General features: G+C 36.6%; 3 protein-coding genes and 1 long non-coding RNA gene across 19 annotated transcripts in view; 2 read left to right on the top strand and 2 right to left on the bottom strand.

Moving 5' to 3' along the window:
- The window catches only part of LOC137251808 (FGGY carbohydrate kinase domain-containing protein), a 204,417-nt gene that overhangs the window by 80,244 nt on the left and 99,659 nt on the right, over positions 1-24,514 (bottom strand). The window lies entirely within an intron of this gene.
- The window catches only part of LOC137251811 (probable trafficking protein particle complex subunit 13 homolog), a 121,150-nt gene that overhangs the window by 44,599 nt on the left and 52,037 nt on the right, over positions 1-24,514 (top strand). Inside the window, exon 1 of one of the 12 annotated variants that reach the window (XR_010953358.1) lies at positions 23,084-24,057. The exons of the other annotated variants lie outside the window; for them this stretch is intronic. The gene's annotated coding sequence lies outside the window, so the exon portion shown is untranslated. Of the gene's footprint in view, positions 1-23,083; positions 24,058-24,514 lie in introns of those variants that run through there. 12 annotated transcript variants of the gene reach the window in all.
- Positions 6,832-8,358, top strand: LOC137253943 (putative nuclease HARBI1). The gene is made up of 2 exons (XM_067791549.1): positions 6,832-7,379; positions 7,429-8,358. Exons 1-2 carry the CDS (start codon positions 6,942-6,944, stop codon positions 8,278-8,280), a joined length of 1,290 nt encoding a protein of 429 aa, XP_067647650.1. The 5' UTR covers positions 6,832-6,941; the 3' UTR covers positions 8,281-8,358.
- On the bottom strand, positions 9,065-10,600 carry LOC137253942 (uncharacterized). The gene is made up of 3 exons (XR_010953933.1): positions 9,968-10,600; positions 9,706-9,905; positions 9,065-9,634 (listed from the first exon to the last, which is right to left on the bottom strand). It is a non-coding gene; the product is annotated as an uncharacterized lncRNA (long non-coding RNA).

Raw genomic sequence — 24,514 nt, 5'->3', positions numbered from 1 at the left:
AAAATGTTCATTAACGCCTTTCTTTTGATACCCATATCGTACAAACAAATTCTAGGGTCACCCCTGGTCCACCTTTATGGCGATATCTCGAAACGGCGTCCACCTGTGGAACTAAGGATCAGTCCCTTTTAAAATACTCATTAACACCTTTCATTTGATACCCATATCGTACAAACAAATTCTAGAGTCAACCCTGATCCACCTCTATGGCGGTATCTCGAAAAGGCGTCCACCTATAGAACTAAGGCCCACTCCCTTTTAAAATGTTCATTAACCCCTTTCATTTGATACCCATATAGTACAAACAAATTCTAGGGTCACCCCTTGTCCACCTTTATGGCGATATCTCGAAACGGCGTCCACCTATGGAACTAAGGATCAGTCCCTTTTAAAATACTCAGTAATACCTTTCATTTGATACCCATATCGTACAAACAAATTCTAGAGTCAACCCTGATCCACCTTTATGGCGATATCCCTAAATGGCGTCCACCTATAGAACTATGGCCCACTCCCTCATAAAATACTCTTTAACACCTTTCATTTGATACACATGTCATGCAAACACATTCCAGGATTGCCCTCGGTTCATTTTCCTACATGGTTATTTTCCCTTATGTAGTCACCATAGCTCTCAACTGAGTATGTAATGTTCGGTTACGCCGAACTTAACCTCCCTTACTTGTTTTTATACTCATTTCAGCAGAGCTCACAGATTATATTAACTTTGATTGGATAACGGTTGGTTGTACAGGTATAAAGGAATCGAGATAGATATAAACTTCCATATATCAAAATCATCAGTATCGAAAACAAATTTGATTAAGCCATGTACGCCCGTCCGTCCGTCCGTCTGTCCGTTAACACGATAACTTCAGTAAATTTTGAGATATCTTGACGAAATTTGGTATGTAGGTTCCTGGGCGCTCATCTCAGATCGCTATTTAAAATGAACGATATCGGACTATAACCACGCCCACTTTTTCGATATCGAAAATTTCGAAAAATCGAAAATTGCGATAATTCATTACCAAAGAGGGATAAAGCGATGAAACTTGGTAGGTGGGTTGAACTTATGACACAGAATATAAAATAAGTAAAATTTTGGACAATGAGCGTGGCACCGCCCAATTTTAAAAGAAGGTAATTTAGAAGTTTTGTAAGCTGTAATTTGGCAGTCGTTGAAGATATCATGATGAAATTTGGCAGGAACGTTACTCCTATTACTATATGTATGCTTAATAAAAACGACCACGCCCGCGTTTAAAAAAAATTTTTTTTTAAAGTGAAATTTTTACAAAAAATTTAATATCTTTGCAGTATATAAGTAAATTATGTCAACATTCAACTCCAGTAATGATATGGTGCAACAAAATACAAAAATAAAAGAAAATTTCAAAATGGGCGTGGCTCCGCCCTTTTTCATTTGATTTGTCTAGGATACATTTAATGCCATAAGTCGAACAAAAATTTACCAATCCTTGTGAAATTTGGTAGCGGCTTAGATTCTAGGACGATAACTGTTTTCTGTGAAAAAGGGCGAAATCGGTTGAAGCCACGCCCAGTTTTTATACACAGTCCACCGTCTGTCCTTCCGCTCGGCCATTAACACGATAACTTGAGCAAAAATCGATATATCTTTACTAAACTCAGTTCACATAATTATCTGAACTCACTTTCTATTGGTATAAAAAATGGCCGAAATCTGACTATGACCACGTCCACTTTTTCGATATCGAAAATTACCAAAAATGAAAAAAGTGCCATAATTCTATACCAAATTCGAAAAAAGGGTTGGAACATGGTAATTGGATTGGTTTATTGACGCAAAATATAACTTTAGAAAAAAACTTTGTAAAATAGGTGTGACACCTTCCATATTAAGTAGAAGAAAATGAAAAAGTTCTGCAGGGCGAAATCAAAAGCCCTTGGAATCATGGCAGGAATACTGTTCGTGGTATTATATATATAAATAAATTAGCGGTACCCGACAGATGATGTTCTGGGTCACCCTGGTCCACATTTTGGTCGATATCTCGAAAACGCCTTCACATATACAACTACCACCACTTCCTTTTAAAATTCTTATTAATACATTTAATTTGACACCCATATTGTACAAACACACTATAGAGTCACCCCTGGTCCACCTTTATGGCGATATATCGAAAAGGCGTCCACCTAGAGAACTAAGGCCCACTCCCTTTTAAAATACTCATTATCACCTTTCGTTTGATACCCATAATGTACAAACGCATTCTAGAGTCAACCCTGGTCCACCTTTATAACGATATCCCGAAAAGGCGTCCACCTATAGAATTAAGGCCCACTCCCTTTAAAATACTCGTTAACACCCTTCATTTGATACCCATATCGTAAAAAAATTCTAAAGTCATCCCTGGTCCACCTTTATGCCGATATCTCGAAAAGGCGTCCACCTATAGAACTAAGGCCCACTTCCTTTTAAAAAAATCATTAACACCTTTCATTTGATACCCATATCGTACAAACAAATTCTAGTCACCCCTGGTCCACCTTTATATCGATATCTCGAAAAGGCGTCCACCCATAGAACTAAGGCCCACTCCCTTTTACAATACTCATTAAAACCTTTCGTTTGATACCCATATTGTACAAACGCATTCTAGAGTCATCCCTGGTCCACCTTTATGGCGATATCTCGAAAAGGCGTCCACCCATAGGACTAAGGCCCACCCACTTTTAAAATACTCATTAACACCTTTCATTTGATACCCATATCGTACAAATTAATTCTAGAGTCACCCCTGGCCCACCTTAATGGCAATATCTCGAAAAGGCATCCACCCATAGAACTAAGGCCCACTCCCTCTTAAAATACTCTTTAATACCTGCCATTTGATACGCATGTCATACAAACACATTCCAGGGTTACCCTAGGTTCATTTTCCTACATGATGATTTTCCCTTATTTTGTTTCCATAGCTCTCAACTGAGTATGTAATGTTCGGTTACACCCGAACTTAGCCTTCCTTACTTGTTGGATACTGCCTTAGTTAGTCAGCTATCATTTCCTCCGACAGAATAAAATGTACATCAATTGTCCCTGACTTAACGTGGTCGCATATAAAATGGAATCGCACATCTATGTGTTTGGATCTTGGCCGATATGAGTCCGATTCCGCTAAAGCCAAGGCAGATTGGTTGTCGCAAAATACTTTTAACGCTTTCTGGCCGATGGATTGGTCAAATTCTTTTCCGAATTGTCTTAGCCATATCGCCTCCTGAACTGTCGCTAACATAGCCATGTATTCTGCCTCAGTTGTGGATAATGTCACTGTGGGTTGCCTTTTGCTACCCCACGATATAGCCCCACCAGATAATGTAAATACATATCCACTGCATGAACGGCGTTTATCGATGTCGGAAGCCCAGTCAGCATCCGAATAACCCACGAGATCTTCGGATCTGCAGAAAGATAATTTGTATTTAATAGTACCTCTTATATACCTGAAAATGCGTTTAACAGCAATCCAATGACTTTGAATGCTTAGTGTTGAATCGACTAACATCGTTGACTGCGAACGCGATATCCGGTCGAGTACCTTGAGCCAAATACAACAAGCACCCTACCGCCTCTTGATAAGGCACGTTTACCAGCTCCTCTATGCCCATCTCGGCCGATAGTTTTTGATTAACATCGCTCGGTGTTGATACCGATTTCGAATCCGCCATACCAAATCTGTTTAAAATCTCTTTTGCGTATTTTTGTTGGTCTAAATAAATTCCGTTGTCATCATATGTGATATTAAAACCAATGCAATTTTTAGCCACACCTAAATGTTTCATTTTAAATTTAGTAGTCAGCTCCTTTACAAATTCGTCGCGGACTGAAGGATCATCCCAAAACACCAATATATCGTCAACATATATAGCGAGTATCAGTTTCACGTCTCGTTTAAAGTAGACACACGAATCGTTTTTGGATTTCTGCAAGCCCAAAGATTGTAAAGTTTTATCGAGCAACATATTCCACTCTGTACCACTCTGTTTTAATCCGTAAACAGCCTTTTGAAGTTTGCATATTTGTCCACTGTATTCGACGCAACCGTCAGGGAGCTCCATGTAAACGTCCTCTGATAATACGCTCTGCAGGTATGCAGTAACAGCATCTAGCTGGTCGATTTTTAGACCCAATTTCACGGCTAGTGCTATCAAGTACCGTATCGAAGTATACCGCATCACTGGTGAATAAGTCTCTTGATAATCAATGCCGAACTGCTGTGAACAACCTTTAGCCACTAAACGTGCTTTGTACCGGGTTATAGCGTTGTCTTCATCACGCTTTGTTTGGAAAACCCACCTTGATTTTATTGGTTTACGACCGGTAGGGAGTTCGCAAATTATCCACGTTACATTCTCTTCATGCGATTTTATCTCACACTGCATGACTAATTTCCAACGTTCACAATCTGAACTACACAAAGCTTCTTCTACTGTTTGTGGATCGCTTGAGATATTATGTAAAGCCGCAAGATAACTGACATACCCTTGACTTGAAAATTCACGTTTTGCTGCATTTCGTGAAGATTTCCGTATTGACTGAGGTAACGATATGTTTTCATCAGGAACATAAGTTTCATCAGCAGCATCGTTGTACGTTTCATTAATTGAGTCATTCGCAATGGCATCAGCACTGTCAGCCTTATTAATTGAGTCATTCGCAATAGCATCAGCACTATCAGCCTTTTCCAATGCCCTCACTGAAATTAGTTCATTTTGCTCAGCCATTGGTACAAACGAAACAGTTCTCGGTTCGCTCTCCACAAAAGTCAAAGGATCAATACAGCGATACCCTTTTGTGAAGTTACTATAACCTACGAAAATCATCTTTTTCGATTTTCGATCCCACTTACACCGACGTTGCTTTGGTATATGGACCATCACAGCTTCTGCCCAATACATTTTTTTAAGGCCAGCATCAAACAACATGCACTTAGCACGTTCTACAATCATTCGGTTGTATCGCTCAACAACCCCATTTTGCTCCGGTGTATACACTGCTGACGTCTGGTGCACAATGCCAGATTTGCGGCAGAGGGATTGAAACTGTTCACCCATATACTCTGTGCCATTATCAATACGTATCGCTTTAATACTCTTTCCGCATTTCTTCTCTACTAATGTTTTAAACTCTTTAAAATAATCAACATCAGACTTATTTTTAAGGAAATATACAAAAACTTTGCGAGAGTAGTCGTCTATGAATGAAAGAAAATATTTCGCACCACTAAACGACATTGTCTCCATCGGTCCGCATATGTCAGAGTGAATAAGCTCTAATAAACCCGAACTGCGGCTGCCTCCATGTTTAAATAGCAGCCGTGATTGCTTTCCCTCGTAACAAGCCGAACAATTCGCCAACTGACTTGAATCGCCACTGAAGTACAAATTCGAGTCTTTCTCATTTTTTAACTTACATAAATCTGCATAGTTTAAATGCCCCAAGCTGCGATGCCACGTCATTACACTTGCATCTGATTTCGCCAGCATACAAGAAATCGATTGAGTACGAAGTCTATAAACACCCGAGCAACCATTAACGTTAGCAATCAACTCGCTATTATGACTAATTATCTTACAATTGCCCTTGTTAAAAATGACTTGGTTCCCCCTCTCAGTGAGTTGCGATAACAAATTTGATGTCAATTGAGGAACATATAGAACACGTTTCATTTCAATCTCAAATGACCCTATACGAATTGAGACACTACCAATTCCTTTTGCAGCCATTTTTTCATTGTTTGCTGTTGTTATTTCCCTAATAGGTGTGCCTTTAAAATTGTACAAAAGACTTCTACAAGGAGTCATGTGCAATGGAAGTACCGCTATCGATGCACCAATCTTGCTGATTGCTACCACCCTCCCTACTCTCATGGGCACTGAAAGCCACCTTGCTTTTGTTACTAGCTTGCTGTCGAATTTTTGTACTTTGATTGCATTCTTTGCTAATATGGCCTTTTCGACCGCAATTATAGCATTTGAGGTTACGCTTGTTAGTTTTTGCAAACCTTTTCTTGACACTTAACAATGCCTTGCCATCACTTGATGGCTTTTCGTAATCTCCATCAAGAAGCTTGTTTTTTATGCTTTCGCTGGTAATCTTTATACCACTGCTCTCGATTCCCATGATAAATGGCTTAAAGTCATCAGTAAGTCCGGCCAGCATCCAGCCAATCGTCGGTTATATCGAATCCTATGCCGGACAATTTATTCGAAGTATTTACGAGTTGGTTAACATATACAGTCATAGATTCGTAATTTTCTAGACGTGTGGTGATCAATTTCCGTTGTAAACCGATTTTTCGTGTTAATCCGGTATCGTCGTATAGGTTTTGGAGCGTTTTCCAAACATCATACGCCGTTGTCTGATTTTGTATATGTACATAAATCGATTCGTTTACCGATAATATAATTTTCGCCCTCGCCTTTCTTAGTTTTCTTTGATCTTTTTCAGTAACAGGATCGGTAATGCACCCATGGAGGTCCCACAGCTCCAATATGCTTTCAATTGCGAATCGCCACTTATGAAAATTTTCGCTTCCGCGCAGTTTCTCAACCACCTGTAATGTTTGCTCCGCCATTTCACAACGAATGTTATTTTAAGCTCGAGAATTTAATAAAACTTATAGCAACGTATGCTTTCGTATTAGTTCATTTATCGTACTTTGAACACGCACGTGGGCTGGGCCCATAACCTGTACAAATCAAACGAGCGGATGAAAATTCACAAGTGGCTTTAATGATGAGTTCAAAGTAAAAGGAAGTAATACGGCCCATACACGACACAAAAGCCATGCGCAAATATAAAACGACGAAATTTGTGCAAAGGAGAATTTTGACATACACGGCTCAAAAACACTGCGCAATATTCATTTTTAAACTAGCGCAACAAACGAATCATGTGTTCTAATTGCATAAAGAAGGCAAGTGCGGCTTTACTTCTTTCGATTGCATTAAAAAGAAAGAAAAGAAAGCAAAAGGGTAAACGGATTTGGTCACAATTGTGGTATAAAAAACGAAATGTATTGGGACAGAAAAAATTACTTCGGGAACTTGAGTTTACGTCTCAACGTGACTTTAAAAATTATGTAAGAATGGATAAAGAAACATTTGAAGTACTTTTGTCTAAAGTAGCGCATCGAATTAATAAACGAGACACTGTGATGAGGAAAGCTATTCCTGCGCGTCATCGTTTAACTTTAACATTGCGTTTTTTGGCAAGCGGCAATAGTTTTGAGGACCTAAAATTCCTTACAGCAATTTCTCCACAAGCTATCGGCAAGATTGTAAGCGAGACTTGTGATGCTATAATAGAAGAGCTAAAAGACTACATAAAGGTATTTGTTACATATTTTAAACAATTAGTACATTTCAATCATCTTACAGTTGCCAACAAATGAAAACGAGTGGAAGATGGAAGCAAACGCCTTTAACCAGCGATGGAATTTTCCCCACTGCATCGGTGCGATTGACGGCAAGCACGTTAACATAAAAAAACCACCTGGGTCGGGGTCGTTTTACTTTAATTATAAAAAGCATTTCTCTATTATTATGATGGCTGTAGTAAACGCAAATTATGAATTTTTGATGGTCGATGTTGGTGCAAATGGAAGAGCTTCAGATGCTGGTTTATTTAGTCAAACCAAGTTTTTCAAGCAGCGTAAAGAAAATAAATTACGACTACCAAAACCTGAATTGCTTCCAGGATATAATGAAAAAATGCCATTTGTGTTTGTTGCTGACGACGCATTTCCACTAATGGAAAATATAATGAAACCTTTCAGCCACAACTCCCTCGAAAAGAGTGATATAATATTTAATTATAGGCTATCGCGCGCACGTGGATTGGTCGAAAATGTTTTCGGAATCTTGGTTTCGCGTTTTAGAATCCTTTTGAATACTTTAAATTTCTCGCCAGATAAATCCACAAAATTTGTTTTGGCGTGTTGTTATTTGCACAACTTCTTGCGTAAATCAAAATGTGAAACATATTTTACTGCTGAGCCCTGTTCAAATGTGGAAACCACAGAAGCTTTCGAAACACCTGGATCGCAAGAAAAGGGAGATGTCTTAGATTCTTTAAGTTCCACAGCAATTAGAAATGCATCCGCAAATGCAAAACATATGAGAAACAAATTTAGAATATATTTTAGTTCTGTTGGCACGGTTCCATGGCAAGATAAAGTGTATAATAAACTCGTAAACAAAAATGCCAATAGTAATAAGCAACTAATATAATATGTATTAACATTTGTATTTATGAGTCAAAATAAAAAAATGTATGAACCAACCAGTGGTTAATTATGAGTACCTCAAGTTCCCTTCCCTACCAGAAGTAGTTACCATAGCATCGTACGCCGGGGGGCGTACACAATGGTAACAGAAATAAAAAGGAAAAATAAAATTGCTTTAGCGCAGGCAGTCGAAGTTATCTGAGTTTTTTTTCTAATTGAAAACAGTTTAGATCCAGTACTCAGGGAACAGTACCCAAAACTTGTGGAAGAGGAACGCATACTCCCCAGGGAAACACGAGTCACTCTGGCTCAACTTCGTTCTGGATACTATAACAGGTTAAACTCTTACATATCCAGAATCAACCCCGACATACAAAATGTATGCCCCGCTTGCAATGTGTCCCCACATGACACCAACCATCTCTTTAATTGTAATGTGGAACCAACGCCTCTAACACCCCTTTCACTATGGTCCACCCCTGTCGAAACAGCAAGTTTCCTTGGACTCCCGTTAGAGGATATTGATGACAATTTGTGATCGGTCGCAGCTATTAGGTGGGGCGAAACATTGCTACAACAACAAAAACTAGTTTACGGGGCAAATTTATACCACCCGATTGAATGGAAGAAAAAATTTTAGATGAACTTAAGAAACCCTTTCCAACAAGTAAAGAAAGATGTCCAAAGTTCAGTGAACGCAGTGATACAAACCCATCGGTATGATAATTATGATTAAATTTACAGTGTAACATTTTTATTTAAACCTATTAAATACAAACAATAGCTTTTCTAATGTTTGCTAAATGCTTACACATTTCTAATACGAAATACTTCCAGCAATTTCAAATGTTTCTCCAAATACATCAACACCTTATAAATAGCTTATATGTACATGTCCTTTAAAACTTGTCTCAAACCACTTGCAGCTGCAGCGTATGCTCCTCCATTTGCTTTGGCCTTGCATTATCGTAACGTACAAATTTATTAACTTGGAATGCTTCATCTTCATGATAATCTGTATCTACAACAAATACATCAACCACTTTTTCTATAATATACTGTTCCTTTTGTAGTATATTTGTTAGTAGCAACGGACTAATTTTGATAAGTCCCAAACGCGCTGGACACACCGTAAGCGGAAATTCACGTTGTTCACCGGATGCTAATTTACCAATTGAAAACTCTGCAGCACCACTATAATCACAATTGAGTTCAAGTTGTGTTTCTAATTTGACGACTAAATCCATTGGACGTTCTGCAGTATTGGACAAACGACAAACAAACGTAAAAGCTTCACCTATTTTGACAATATTTTGTGCATCAATAACTTCGAGGCGTACATCTTTGTATTCAAAGGGCTGAAATATAAAACCAATGGTAAAATTAATATTGTTATTGAATCAACTATTTCAGTGTTCTTGATATGCACATATCAATCGTTGCAATTGACTCGTTTGCAAACGTCCTTTTTTGCCAAGATTCGAGCGCCATACAATATCTGATTTTCCAACAGTGTTCTCTAGTCGCAGGGTTTTAATGTATTAGATTGTAAATCGGCTTTAACAGTAACACCATCCACAGAATAGGTGGTGTAGTTATGCACACAAATGTAGCTAGCAAATGTTTCACCTGCAATAGAAAAAAGATCGCATTATCACCTACAAATGCTGCAGGACATCTGAAAATTTTACCTAAATATATGGAACCGAAAGATTGTGGCAATAAGATGAATTTTAGCTTTTTAGCGTTCTATTGCTGTAATCAGCACTCCTTATTTTCCACAGTGCTGGTAATTCACGATACAAGTCAAAAAACTGGCACCAGGAGCGTTTATTTTCCATTTTATTTATAATTACGCTTTTTCACTTTTATTGAATTCCTGGTACAAGCTAGATATGGTCTTTACGCCTTCGATAATAAAATTTTTAAGCGATGTTATGTTATCAGAAACCACAGGTAAACTGTATAACATTCACCACACACGAAGAAAAAAGCATGTGCAATTTTTGCAGCATGCGTAAATATCAAAATCGTTTTGATTTTAGCGCAGTTCTCTGCGCAAATAGCGCAAACACTGCACACACCGGGCAAATCCTTGTGCAAATTGGTAATTGGCACAAGGATACTTGTGCCGTGTAATTGGCGTATAAAAAGAATGTAAAGTATTATTATACATATGACATAAGCAAATATTAGCAGGGTTGCCATATCAGTTATTGTTAACAGTATCTTTTGTTGTAATGCTTCTCCTGTAGCATTATTGGTACCATGGCGGAACGATACAAGGTAGCAGCATGGTTACATACCTACAAACATATATAAAAATTCTATGTACTTTGTTTTTGTAAATTCGATGGACAAATATCAAAATCGTACTGCGCTGTATGTATCAAATCAAATAAAAAAGTTTATAATCAGCTGTCCCATGCTGCCACCTTGTATCGTTCCGCCATTATTGCTACGTTCTCAAAATCTGGAGTGTGCCCGGTTTCTCTGCAATGCTGGCCATGGTTCAACTACATATATGGTTGGCTCATCTGTACAATAACAAAACATGTTCAAAATATGTTCAAACTGTCAAAATCTGTGTATTGGTGTTTGTGCGAATGGTATGGAATGGAAACATAAAACTTAGCAGTTTTTGTATGTGTAAGAAAATGTTGCCAATGTCAAAGAGGATAAATATAATAAGAGCCGTCACTGGTTATTTTTTAGGCATTTACTCGATGTAAACTGTGAGGTAGTCGCTACTTTTTTTTGGGCGAGATGTTTATAAATGTCTTCTATACATTTTCATAGGGTATTTGTGTTTATTTTCCCGACTGTATTTAATTAATTATTTAATTCTCTTTCCAAAAAACACGTTTGCATAAAGTGACAACACCGCATGGATAAATGGAAGGCAATTCAAAAATGTCCCTCATAAAACAAAAGTAGCGACTACCTCACAATTTACATCGAGTAAATGCCTAAAAAATAACGAGTGACGGCTCTTATTATATTTATCCTCTTTGCCAATGTGTTGGTTTCATTTTGAGTTTGCCATCTCAGTTGACAATCCCATCGACCATGCAATGAAATAAATAAAATCAGATGATGAGATGAGCCAACCATATAATTGAGCCATGAATGCTGACTTAAAGCTGTTTTGTTTTCATTAGGGTGGTCGCGATTTTTTAAATTTGATTATGCGCGGAAATCCTTGTTTTTAGTCTGAGCTTAGTAATATCAACGTATACCTTAGGGCATAGGACCCCTCATTTTTGCAAGGAATCCGGTATATAACGTCGGATTTGTCATATTTTTATACTCAGTTGAGCAGAGCTCACAGAGTATATTAACTTTGATTGGATAACGGTTGGTTGTACAGGTATAAAGGAATCGAGATAGATATAGACTTCCATATATCAAAATCATCAGTATCGAAAAAAAATTTTATTGAGCCATGTCCGTCTGTCCGTCCGTCCGTCCTTCTGTCCGTTAACACGATAACTTGAGTAAATTTTCAGGTATCTTGATGAAATTTGGTATGTAGGTTCCTGGGCACTCGTCTCAGATCGCTGTTTAAAATGAACGATATCGGACTATAACCACGCCCACTTTTTCATTATCGAAAATTTCGAAAAACCGAAAAAGACGGATAAAGCGGATAAAGCGATGAAACTTGGTAGGTGAGTTGAACTTATGATGGAGAATAGAAAATTGGTAAAATTTTTGACAATGGGCGTGGCATCGCCCACTTTTAAAAGAAGGTAATTTAAAAGTTTTGCAAGCTGTAATTTGGCAGTCGTTAAAGATATCATAATGAAATTGGCAGGAACGTTACTCCTATTACTATATGAATGCTTAATAAAAATTAGCAAAATCGGAGAACGACCCCGCCCACTTTAAAGAAAAGTCAAATTTTTTTTTTAAAGTCAAATTTTAACAAAAAATTTAATATCTTTACAGTATCTGATATACTTATGTCAACATTCGACTCCAGTAATGATATGGTGCAATAAAGTACAAAAATAAAAGAAAATTTCAAAATGGGCGTGGCTTAGCCCCTTTTCATTTAATTTTTCTAGGATACTTTTTATGCCATAAGTCGAACAAAAATTTAGCAATCCTTGTGAAATTTGGTAGGGTCTTAGATTCTAGGAGGATAACTGTTTTCTGTGAAAAAGGGCGAAATCGGTTGAAGCCACGCCCAGTTTTATACACAGTCGGCCGTCTGTCCTTCCGCTCGGCCGTTAACACGATAACTTGAGCAAAAATCGATATATCTTTACTGAACTGACTTTGTATTGGTGTAAAAAATGGCCGAAATCCGACTTGACCACGCCCACTTTTTTGATATCGAAAGTTACGAAAAATGAAAAAAATGCCATTATTCTATACCAAATACGAAAAAAGGATGAAACATGGTAATTGGATTGGTTTATTGACGCAAAATATAACTTTAGAAAAAAACTTTGCAAAATGGGTGTGACACCTACCATATTAAGTAGAAGAAAATGAAAAAGTTCTGCAGGGCGAAATCAAAAGCCTTTGGAATCTTGGCAGGAATACTATTCGTGGTATTACATATATAAATAAATTAGCGGTACCCGACAGATGGTGTTCTGGGTCACCCTGGTCCACATTTTGGTCAAAATCTCGAAAACGCCTTCACATATACAACTACCACCACTCCCTTTTAAAATACTCATTAACACCTTTCGGTTGATACCCATATTGTACAAACGAATTCTAGAGTCACCCCTGGTCCACCTTTATGGTGATATCTCGAAAAGGCGTCCACCTATAGAACTAAGGCCCACTCCCTTTTAAAATACTCATTAAGACTTTTCATTTGATACCCATCTCGTACAAACAAATTCTAGAGTCACCCCTGGTCCACCTTTATGGCGATATCTCGAAAAGACGTCCACCTATAGAACTAAGGCCCACTCCCTTTTAAAATACTCATTAACACCTTTCATTTGATACCCATATCGTACAAACAAATTCTAGAGTCACCCCTGGTCCACCTTAATGGCGATATATCGAAAAGGCGTCCACCTATAGAACTAAGGCCCACTTCCTTTTAAAATACTCATTAACACTTTTCATTAACACGCTTTTATTAGCTTGGCCTGTATGTAGCGGAATCTTTGAGCTTAATTTTCACCGGTTTCTAGAATTCTGATTAATTTGAAGCTTTGCATACGTATCAAGGACCGATGACAATGCATTAATGTGATGGTGGGTTGACATAAGGTCAACGGCCATAAGGTCAATTGGCCTTATTACCACTTTGAACGGCCATAAGTTTGATTGAAACTTTGCACACATATCAAGGCTCGATGACAATGCATTAATATGATGGTGTGTTGACATAAGGTCAACAGCCATAAGGTCAATTGGCCTTATTACCAATTTGAATGGCCATAAGTTTGATTGAAACTTTGCACACATATCAAGGCTCGATGACAATGCATTAATATGATGGTGTGTTGACATAAGGTCAACAGCCATAAAGTCAATTGGCCTTATTACCACTTTGAATGGCCATAAGTTTGATTGAAACTTTGCACACGTATCAAGGGTCGATGACAATGCATTAATGTGATGGTGTGGTAACATAAGATCAACGGCCATAAGGTCAATTGGCCTTATTACCACTTTGAATGGCCATAAGTTTGATTGAAACTTTGCACACGTATCAAGGCTCGATGACAATGCAATAATGTGATGGTGGGTTGACATAAGTTTAACGGACATAAGGTCAATTGAACTTATCACCACCACAAATGGCCATAGATTTGAAATCTTCCACATAATGCGAAAAACGCATTCCTTTATTAATGATAGAAGTGGATGCATGGCACATCTACGAAAGAGCATACTGGAGCCCTTTCTTAACACGCTTTTATTAGCTTGGCCTGTATGTAGCGGAATTTTTGAGCTTAATTTTCACCGGTTTCTAGAAACCTGATTAATTTGAAACTTTGCATACGTATCAAGGACCGACGACAATGCATTATTGTGATGGTGTGGTGACATAAGGTCAACGGCCATAAGGTCAATTGGCCTTATTACCACTTTGAACGGCCATAAGTTTGATTGAAACTTTGCACACATATCAAGGCTCGATGACAATGCATTAATATGATGGTGTGTTGACATAAGGTCAACGGCCATAAGGTCAATTGGCCTTATTACCAATTTGAATGGCCATAAGTTTGATTGAAACTTTGCACACATATCAAGGCTCGATCACAATGCATTAATATGATGGTGTGTTGACATAAGGTCAATGGCCATAAGGTCAATTGGCCTTATTACCACTTTGAACGGCCATAACTTTGGTTGAAACTTTGCATACATATCAAGGCTCGATGACAATACATTAATATGATGGTGTGTTGATATAAGGTGAACGGCCATAAGGTCAATTGGCCATATTACCACTTAGAATGGCTATAGGTTTGATTTGCCGACCCTTGGCAATTTCGGCGAAAGACCGCGTCCAGATTCCCTGCGTCTTGGCCCTTTTCGGTGCCGTGGGGTTGGATTCATCCATGGACCGTGGCGTTTCGAGGTTTCACCACTCTCGACTAAAATTTTTAAAATTATTTGAACTAAAAAAATAAAAATAAATAATAGTTTAAAAAAACTAAAAAAACACGCTTTTATAGCAAACCGAACTAAAAAATAGAAGATAAATTTCAATTAAAAAGTGTTTATATAACAGTAGTAGAAGGTTAAACAATCGTTTATAGTTAATCACCTCAAAATAAAATTATAATAAAATTTAAGTTATTAACAGAATAATTTAATTCAGAGTAAAAAGCGTGGGGTGCATTTGACTACATTTCATATTTTCCCTCTCAGATAGTTCACTTCACTTCACTTCATTTATTAATCATTTTCTTAATGCTATGTACATATTTTAAATTTCCATATTGTATTCAACACATTAACTATAACATAGCTTACGAAAGGTAGATGGCAATTATTATTTTAAGAATTAAAATAGTACTAATGCCATTTTCAATAATTATATACTGTTTTTGTTTTTGTGTGGGGTGTACATTAAATATTTACTAATACTAAAAAAATTTATTAAAAAAGAACTTCAGGTAAAATTATTTTTATATTTTTAATTTTTTATAAAATCGCCCTCAGCAGCGATTCCAGTTCATAATGATTATGTCCAAGCAGATACAGTTTAACTGTTTTTTGAAAGAAGTTAAAATTTCTAATAACCTGTACAGTGTTAGGAAGGGAGTTGAAGAACTTGCGCGACGTGTAAATATAAAAGCTTCTAAAGTGTGATGTTCTAGAATACGGAATTTGTACAGTTGGAAGTATATTCCTACGTAAGTTATAGACTTCTGAGGGAAAGCTTTCCAAGTAACCTGAACGAATAAAGAAAATACTCATGACTTTATATAAATACAAATGACGGCACGGTAATATATCCAGTCTCCTAAAAAGCAGCATAGAGTGTGATCTATATTTTGCACTACAGATACGTCTAATAATTCCCTTTTGAATCGTTACAAGTGGTGACAGTTTATTTGCCGAGGCGCCACCCCAGCAGCTGATACCATATTGAAGTTTAGATTGGAATATGCCGTAGTAAACAGTTTTTAAAGTAGATACAGTGCAACACTTTTTGAGACGATAGAACTGCCTAGTAGTATAGAGAAAATACTGTTTCAATGTATGGATGTGCGCAGACCAATTCACACGATTGTCAATTATTATACCAATATATTTAAAATTCTCAACAACATCAACTCTGAAACAGTTGTCGCTGCATTGAATATTGCAATCGAAATAACTTATCGCAACATTCTGAGTGCACTCCATATGGTGTAAGTTAAATCGGAGGCATTCTTCGGCATGAAATATAATATCACAGCTAGGTAGTTCTTTGGCAACATGGCTAAAATACATAAGTTTCGTTTTATTACTAACAAGTAGTTTCTGTGAAGCAAACCAAGCTCTCAGCAAATGCAAATCAAAGTTAATGTCACATATTAATTCAAGTTCACTAGTTGTACTGTACGCAATGGCCAGACCATCTGCAACCGCAGTTGTTTTGCCCTTAAATGGCAGGGAAAATATTGAATTGATGTATATTAGGAACAATATTGGACCAAGAACAGAACCTTGGGGTACTCCCAGATTTACAAACAGTGGGCTACTGTAACTGTTATCTACTTTTACTCTTTGTATTCTGTCAGAAAGAGGCCTGCATGGTGTATTTTATCCAAGAGAATATCTCTATCGACCATGTCAAAGGCTTTTTTTACATCAACAAATAGGCCAGCGCAGTTTCTTTTACCGTCTAGAGCTCTGTAAATATTTGTGCAGAAACTCAGCAGAGCGTCTTCTGTTGATAAGCCGAAACGAAATCCAAACTGCATAGGACTGAAAAAGTTTGAATTGTCTAGAAAGTTTAAAATTCTTTTTTTGACTGCTTTTTCAAATACTTTCTATAAAGCTGAGAGTAGCGATATGGGTCTATAGTTGTTTGCATCCCTCTTGTCCCCGTTTTTGAAAATCGGAATAACAACAGCGCTTTTAAGGATATCAGGAAAAATCCCTTGAGTAATACTGGCATTGAATAAGTATTTCAATATATCAACTATATTAAGAGATATTCTCTTGAGAAGTATATTTGAAATACCATCCTCACCACACGAACTCGAGTTTTGCAGTGTGCTAATAATTTTAGTAATTTCAAAGCTTGAAATGGTTTTAAAAAAGAAGCTATTTTGAGCACAACTATACGAGGGAGGAGACTGACAATCACAGCTGCGTGAACTTAGATTACCAATCGTGGTAAAGTGTTGGTTAAATTTGTCAGCTACTTCTACAGTGTCTGAAATTAGCTGATTTTCAGTACGCAATACAACTGGCTCATCACCCTTAATGCAGTTTTTATTTAGAATAGTGTTGACCACTCCTCATTCTTTTCTTGAGTTGCCAAGTACTGATTCAAGTTTTTTACGAAGTTATCGCGTATCGAATTAATTTCCTTGTTGGTCTGTTTACTAATTTTATTGTATCGGCACCGAAGCCTTGCATTACCGGGACGCTTAGCACACCGTTTCCTTAATTTATTTTTAAGCTTTATTTTATTTAACAGATCCCGAGTGATCCAAGGTTTAAGTCTAATATTTTTCTTTGAAAGGCTTAAATTATAAGTGCAACTGTTAATATGAGCCTTTAACGTTTTTATGAAAACCTCATAAAAAAAAAAAAAAAAAAAAAAAAATGTCATAAGCTAGCGATATATCATTTTCAGCGTATACGGTAGCCCAACTTTCAAAACGTAGCTTTAAGTTCAACTTGGTAAAGTTAACTTTAGTTAGGGATTTACGAGTACCCTTAAGATTTGGTTTGCTTAACGCAATTCTTTTTATCTGTAAACCGGTCATCGTGTGATCGGTCACTTGTAAGTCCATATTAAAACTAGAACAGTCTCTGCACTGAGAAGCTTTAAAGCGACAAAAAACGTGATCAATACAAGTACCTGAGTTTATTCGTGTTGGTTCATTAATATATGATGTTAAACCGTACGAATAAATCCAGATTTCACTTAGAAAAATTACATCTGGTTGGACACTCAAAGCATCTAGATAACTAACAAATACGTCAAAGTTTTGCCTAAGGCTGCGTATATTCTGATGGATAAATAATAAATCGTTATTACCTGCTGAGGTCGAGCTATGCTGAATATTTTTATTAGCGATGATTGGGTTATCATTTATCAGAACGTCATCGAACATTAGATACGACTCTTAAGAGTAAGGATTTAAAAATAAAATAAAAGAGCTACAAAGTAGCTAATCAGCAACTAACTTTAAGTCATCGAATGTTCTGATGTTGAAAACCCTCTCATTTTCAGCTTTTTTTTTAACAGAAAACTAGATTTCCCTATCCATAAGAATTTGTAGCGTTTCTCTTTTTTTATCTTATACGCAGCAGTAAACAGAGCTCGAGTATAACGTGTGAGAGCATGATTTATATATATTCTGTTGTTTGTAGAATGGTCGAAGTGGCCCGAAGTCAGCTTACGTGCTTTGGTTTTTCTAGCTGCCATTACTCTTTTCTTGATTTCATTAGAAGAGAACTGCACGCATATAATATCACGATTTCGCGATGAGTCATTTTTGTTTGTTATGCTTTTCACTACACAGTGATCAATATCAGTTGGTGAAATTGAGACTCCCAGAAATTCAACGATAATTTTTTGCACGCAAGCTTCTGCATTGCTGCAATTGCCAATAGAATGATTGTAACATTCAATATCAATCACCCCACGCTTTTTACTGCGAATTAAATTATTCTGTTAATAACTTAAATTTTATTATAATTTTATTTTGAGGTGATTAACTATAAACGATTGTTTAACCTTCTACTACTATTATAAAAACTCTTTTTAATTGAAATTTATTTTCTATTTTGTAGTTCGGTTTGCTATAAAAGCGTGTTTTTTTAGTTTTTTTTAAACTATTATTTATTTGATACCCATATCGTACAAATAAATTCTAGAGTCAGCCCTGGTCCACCTTTATGGCGATATCCCTAAATGGCGTCCACCCCATAGAACTATGGCCTACTCCCTCTTAAAATACACTTTAATACTTTCCATTTGATACACATGTCATACAAACACATTCCAGGGTTACCCTAGGTTCATTTTCGTACATGGTGATTTTCCCTTATTTTGTCACCATAGCTCTCAACTGAGTATGTAATGTTCGGTTACACCCGAACTTAACCTTCCTTTCTTGTTTATTTTGTCTTTTGTATTACTGAATATTTTTTGGACGGTATTATTATAAGTAAATGCTATTTTAAATCTCTCACGGTCATACATTTTGGAATATTTCATTCAATTTGTTAGCCCCGGAACAAATGTGGATGTCTTATATATTTTATTAGTTTTATCATTAAAGGTTTGATTCGTGTTAGCTTTTGTAAAATGGTCGTGAATATAGCCTCTTATTAGAGCTAAAGGAAAATCGTTATCTTTTAGAATTTTCGTAATGATTTCTATATTTTTGCCATGTTATATCGTATCGCTGATTGATAAAGCTCTCTCGATAAAGTTTTTCGCTGTATTGACTATGGTTCATTTGTCGTGCTTTGAATAAAAATTTATCAATCTGCCCGATGCAGTGGGTTTTTTGTACCAATCAAAGGATAACTTATTATGCTTTCTTACTACCATCGTATCTAGATATGGTAGTAATCCATCTTCTTCAATTTTGAATGTAAACTTGATAGTTCTATTGTAGCTGTTTAATAGATTTATCATGTTTTCCACTGCATTAGTTTTCACAATGGCAAACAGATCGTCAACGTATTTTGTTAGCAAACGCGGTTTTTGAGACGCATCCTCTTCAAATTTTGTTAACAATTCCTCCATCACTATGTCTGCTATGACCGGCGATGCCGGTGACCCCCTCGGCATTCCTACACGCTGCTCATACTTTTATTATTGACTTTGAAATACCTATTTTCTTTAATAAAAAAACGTACGACTCCCAGGAACAGTTCTTTGGTCAGAGTTGTATGGGGTTCTATCAGATTCCACTTGGATGATATAATTTCCAAGGCATGGTCCCAAGTTCTCTTTACCAATGGTAAACGAAGAGTTCCCACTTTTTAAATTAATAGCAGACGGAGAGGACTTTATTCAGACCATCCAAGACAAGGAGCAGCAAGAAATTGAGACAAATAACTTTAATTTACTACTGCTACCGAGTACAGAGGGTATTCTGTCAAAAATTTTCCACAAAAAACGAAATCAACAGAGCCATCCATTAAACCGAAATTGATCCACATATTTCATGGCAAAACCATACAAGGTAGCAGCATGATGACATACCTACAAACATAAATAAAAGTTCCATATACCTTGTTTTTGTAAATCGATGGACTAATGTCAAAATCGTACTGCGCCGGAAGTTGATGTATCAAATCAGAGACGAATGGAATGCTGAACCTTTGAGACCCAATCACTTCATACTAGGTGGTGCAAATAAGGTGCAAACGCCGGTTGAAAATGAGAACGGTTGTTTTCGTAAGCAATAGCAAATTCTACAACAAATTAAGCAGACCTTTTCGAAAAGATGGTTATTGGAATACCTTCCTACGTTAACGCGACGAAGGAAATGGTGTCAACGAATAGAGCCATTGAAGGTTGGTGATGTTGTTATTATCTGCGACGACAACGAGAGGTCTGGTGAATGGAATCGAGGCACTTTATACGAAACTTTCACAGCGCCAGATAGGCAAGTTCGGTCTGCAATTGTGAAGACAGCTACAGGCAATTTGCGGAGACCTGCTTCTAAGTTAGCGGTGTTGGACGTAGTTCCTGAATCTTCAGATATCCTGTCGATTCAAGGGGGCCGGGATGTCGCTGAAAAAACTACAATTTTATTTTTAGAAAACATTGTAAACGTTTTTCATAATATTTAAAGATTTTAAGCTTTATGTAGTTTGAAACTTTAAGTATGGCATCCCTTTGAAAGAATATCACATGTTATTCGTTAAAACAAGAAGTTGAACGAAGCGTTACTAGCAAATCCAAGTCGCTTCTTTAAACTTCATTTTAAAAGGAACTTTCGAGGGAATTAAACGATCACAATTAACTCATTTAATATTGAATATCTAACTATTTTAGATATTAAAACTTTGCGCTTAGACCAGGAAATAAATGCACTGTTAAAATATTCGTTGAGTTTCCTTGGAGCGTTAAATGTAGCTACAACAGTATTGGACTATTCACTTAAGCGTGCCTTTCAGGTTATCAGCTTATTTTGTTATTTTTTTACTCTATTACAAAAATAAAAGTTAGAAAATTAATTTTTAAACAGATAAATTGATAAGTACGCTAACCTGAATAGCCCATATATTTTCTCTTTGCGGACGAGGCCGCGGGTAAAGGCTATAATCATATCTATGACTTATGGCGTTTCAAGTCTTTTTGACTAATCAAATAAAACGTAGCGAATTTTAGTTAACACTTTTGATTAACAACAAAGATTCCACGTAAGTCAATAGGAAATATATTTTTTCACTAGTTTTAAATATTTAACGAGCTCGAGGCCATATACATATACATTCAGATTCAAACCAGGATAGATTTTAAATATATGTATATATATTGAACTATGTTTCGTCGATATTTGGACCTCAATCTGAGGTCATTCTCAAGACTGTAAAAAAAACAAACTGAAGCATTAAAATCATAAAACATATAAAAACTTATTCATAAACTTACACTCCTGGGTGTAGCTTGTCAGCTAATTTAGCAATATTAAACATAAGTACAAGAAGCCAATTGAACCGAAAAAGTAAACATCAAACAAATATACAGTAATTGTAAACAAATTTTACACAAACAGCAATACATTAAGCTGCAGACATTGGTGCTTTATCGTTAACCGTATCGGTAACCTTATAACAGCTGATTTGACCAACCTTATGGGAATCAATGCAATCGATTATTGATGCCACTAAGGTCGTAACCGTATCGTAGCCAACCAATTGGTTTTTGGTTTACCATCATAACGATAAACAGCTGATTACGTTAGGGATACGACTACAGCGATACGACATACGGCACCAATGACTCCCGCTTTAAACCATAGTAAATTTTACCAAGTAGCGCAACTAACAGCTGATCGGTTAAATTCGCACATTCACACGCCCATTTCTCGGCTCAGTTTCAAAAAAAACTTTAGATTATTTAGCTTTATTTTAAAGTGAGATATTCCTTACCAATTGATATATATAAAGAATATATAAGGCGTTTTTGTTGTTATTAAAAGAATCTTTTTATTTATATTAAAGTTTTTATCATTTATTTTTGAACTTTATTTTAACAATTTCAGGGTTGGATTTTATATAAGGTGCCACGATTTTCAAACTTTTGTTGATTTATAGGGGTAAAGGGGGTCCTAAAAAATCACAAAATTATCATCCGCAGCTCTAGGAAACTCTTAGTTTATGAAATATAAGCTTTTTAATTTCCAAATTTAGTAAAATTTCAACTTAAGTCGTGCACTTAAAATTCGGGTCGCACATGTGAATAGCGGTATCAAAAGACGCGTATTTGCGTCAAGATTTAGAATCCGAAAGCAGAAACTATATTTTGTATCTCGTTTAAAAGTTATACGTCGGTACTATTGTCGCTTTTTTCGTTGTCTCAATTAAACAAATGAAGGTGGTGAATAGTGTTGCCAGCTCCGCAACAATATCTTTTTGTCTTGGTAGAACATTATAAGGTGGTGGCACGTCGACATAAATGCAAACGAACATACACTATCAATGTATTTTGTTTTTGTAAAATACTTTTAATAATTTGTAGTCTAATATTATTTGGGGTGCTGCGCAGAAGGGTGTACTACGCAGAAGGACAACACCGTGGCGGTAGCCACGGTTATACCACACATCCGGACTTGGCATGGCGTAGCCCAGGGTTATTTTTTATAAGCGCGGCCGAAGGCCGCCTATGCAGAAAGGTGTTCTACGCAGAATTACCGTTGAAATCAGCATAAAAATCTCTATAAAGTCCGATTTTTTTTTTTTTTTTTTTTTTTTTTGAAAAATGTATGTATTCTGCACTTGTTCCAATTAAATACATTAATTTCAAATTATTCAGAGAATTACAAAACAAAATACATTGATAGTATATGTTTGTTTGCATTTATGTCGACGTGCCACCACCTTATAATGTTCTACCAAGATAAAAAGATATTGTTGCGGAGCTGGCAACACTATTCACCACCTTCATTTGTTTTCGTTTGCTTAATTGCAACAACGAAAAAAGCGACAATAGTACCGACGTGTTTTCCGCGAATAACTTTTAAACGAGATACAAAATATAGTTTCTGCTTTCGGATTCTGAATCTTGACGCAAATGCGCGTCTTTTGATACTGCTATCGACATGTCCGACCCGAATTTTAAGTGCAGGACTTAAGTTGAAATTTTACTAAATTTGGAAATTAAAAAGCTTATATTTCATAAACTAAGAGTTTCCTAGAGCTGCGGATGATAATTTTGTGATTTTTAGGACCCCCTCTACCCCTACAAATCAACAAAAGTTTGAAAATCGTGGCACCTTATTCAAAATATTCCCCAAAATTTATTATTTTTGTGAAATTTTATACTTAATCTGTGGTATTGTGGTGGTCATAAAGCTTTTATGCAAAAATACTTAGGCAAGGTGCACACGAGGCTACGCGTCATAGACGCGTACAAGATATTTTATGTAGCTACAATTCCTCTACACTTCAAGATCTGCATACGTAGCTACTTACAAGCGTCGCTACAAAAATTTATTTATGCTGTATAATTGCCATTATACAAAAGTTGATTTTGTATAAAATTAAAAACAAAAGTTTTCACCACCGCGCATAAGAGAAAAAAAGAATTTTCAATTCCAAACGGTTTTCAATAACAATTTTTGTTTGTATCGGTCAACATAAACATGTCCAGCGACGAAGAATTGGTATTGCTAAATTTCCTTCGTCGCAGAAAGGAAAAGAAAGCAAAGAGAAAATATTGGGCACATCCATATATTCAGAAAAATGTTAATTGTAGACTGTTTGTATGTGCAAAGGAGTTGTCTCAGGATGATACAAAGTTCCGGAAATTTTATCGCATGTCAAAAGCTACATTCAAGGATTTGGTTATGCTCGTTGGTGCTTCCATACAGAAAGAAAACACCAATATGCGTGAAAGTGTCCCTCCTGAAGAACGGCTTATGGTAACATTAAGGTATGTGTATAACATTGTTTCATTCAATGTACGGGATTCAATTGTGTAGGGCCTCATTTTCGGAAAAGGTTCAGTAACGTTGTTGTTGTTGTTGTAGTAATGTTTCGCCCCACCTAATAGCTGCGACCGATCACAAATCGCCATCAACATCCCCTAACGGGAGTCCAAGGAAACTTGCTGTTTCGACAGGGGTAGACCATAATTAAAGGGGTTTTAGAGGCGTTAGTTCCACATTACAATTAAAGAGATGGTTGGTGTCATGTGGGGACACATTGCAAGCGGGGTTGATTCTGGATATGTTAGAGTTTAACCTGTTACAGTATCCAGATCGAAGTTGAGCTAGAGTGACGCGCGTTTCCCTAGGCAGAGTGCGTTTTTCCTGTTGTTGTGTTAACAGTGGTCGTTCTTCTTCTGCTAGTTTTGGGTATTGTTCTTTAAGTACTGGATTCACCGGGCA

Source organism: Eurosta solidaginis, chromosome 5 (assembly GCF_040869045.1).
Source record: "Eurosta solidaginis isolate ZX-2024a chromosome 5, ASM4086904v1, whole genome shotgun sequence".
Classification (NCBI taxonomy): Eukaryota; Metazoa; Arthropoda; class Insecta; order Diptera; family Tephritidae; genus Eurosta; species Eurosta solidaginis.
This window is presented reverse-complemented; position numbering and strand designations above follow the sequence as displayed.

Coding starts and splice junctions, on each gene's coding strand:
- LOC137253943 (XM_067791549.1), top strand. CDS start 6,942: ATGTGTTCTAATTGCATAAAGAAGGCAAGTGCGGCTTTACTTCTTTCG. Junction 7,380..7,428: donor AGCTAAAAGACTACATAAAG/GTATTTGTTACA, acceptor ATCATCTTACAG/TTGCCAACAAATGAAAACGA.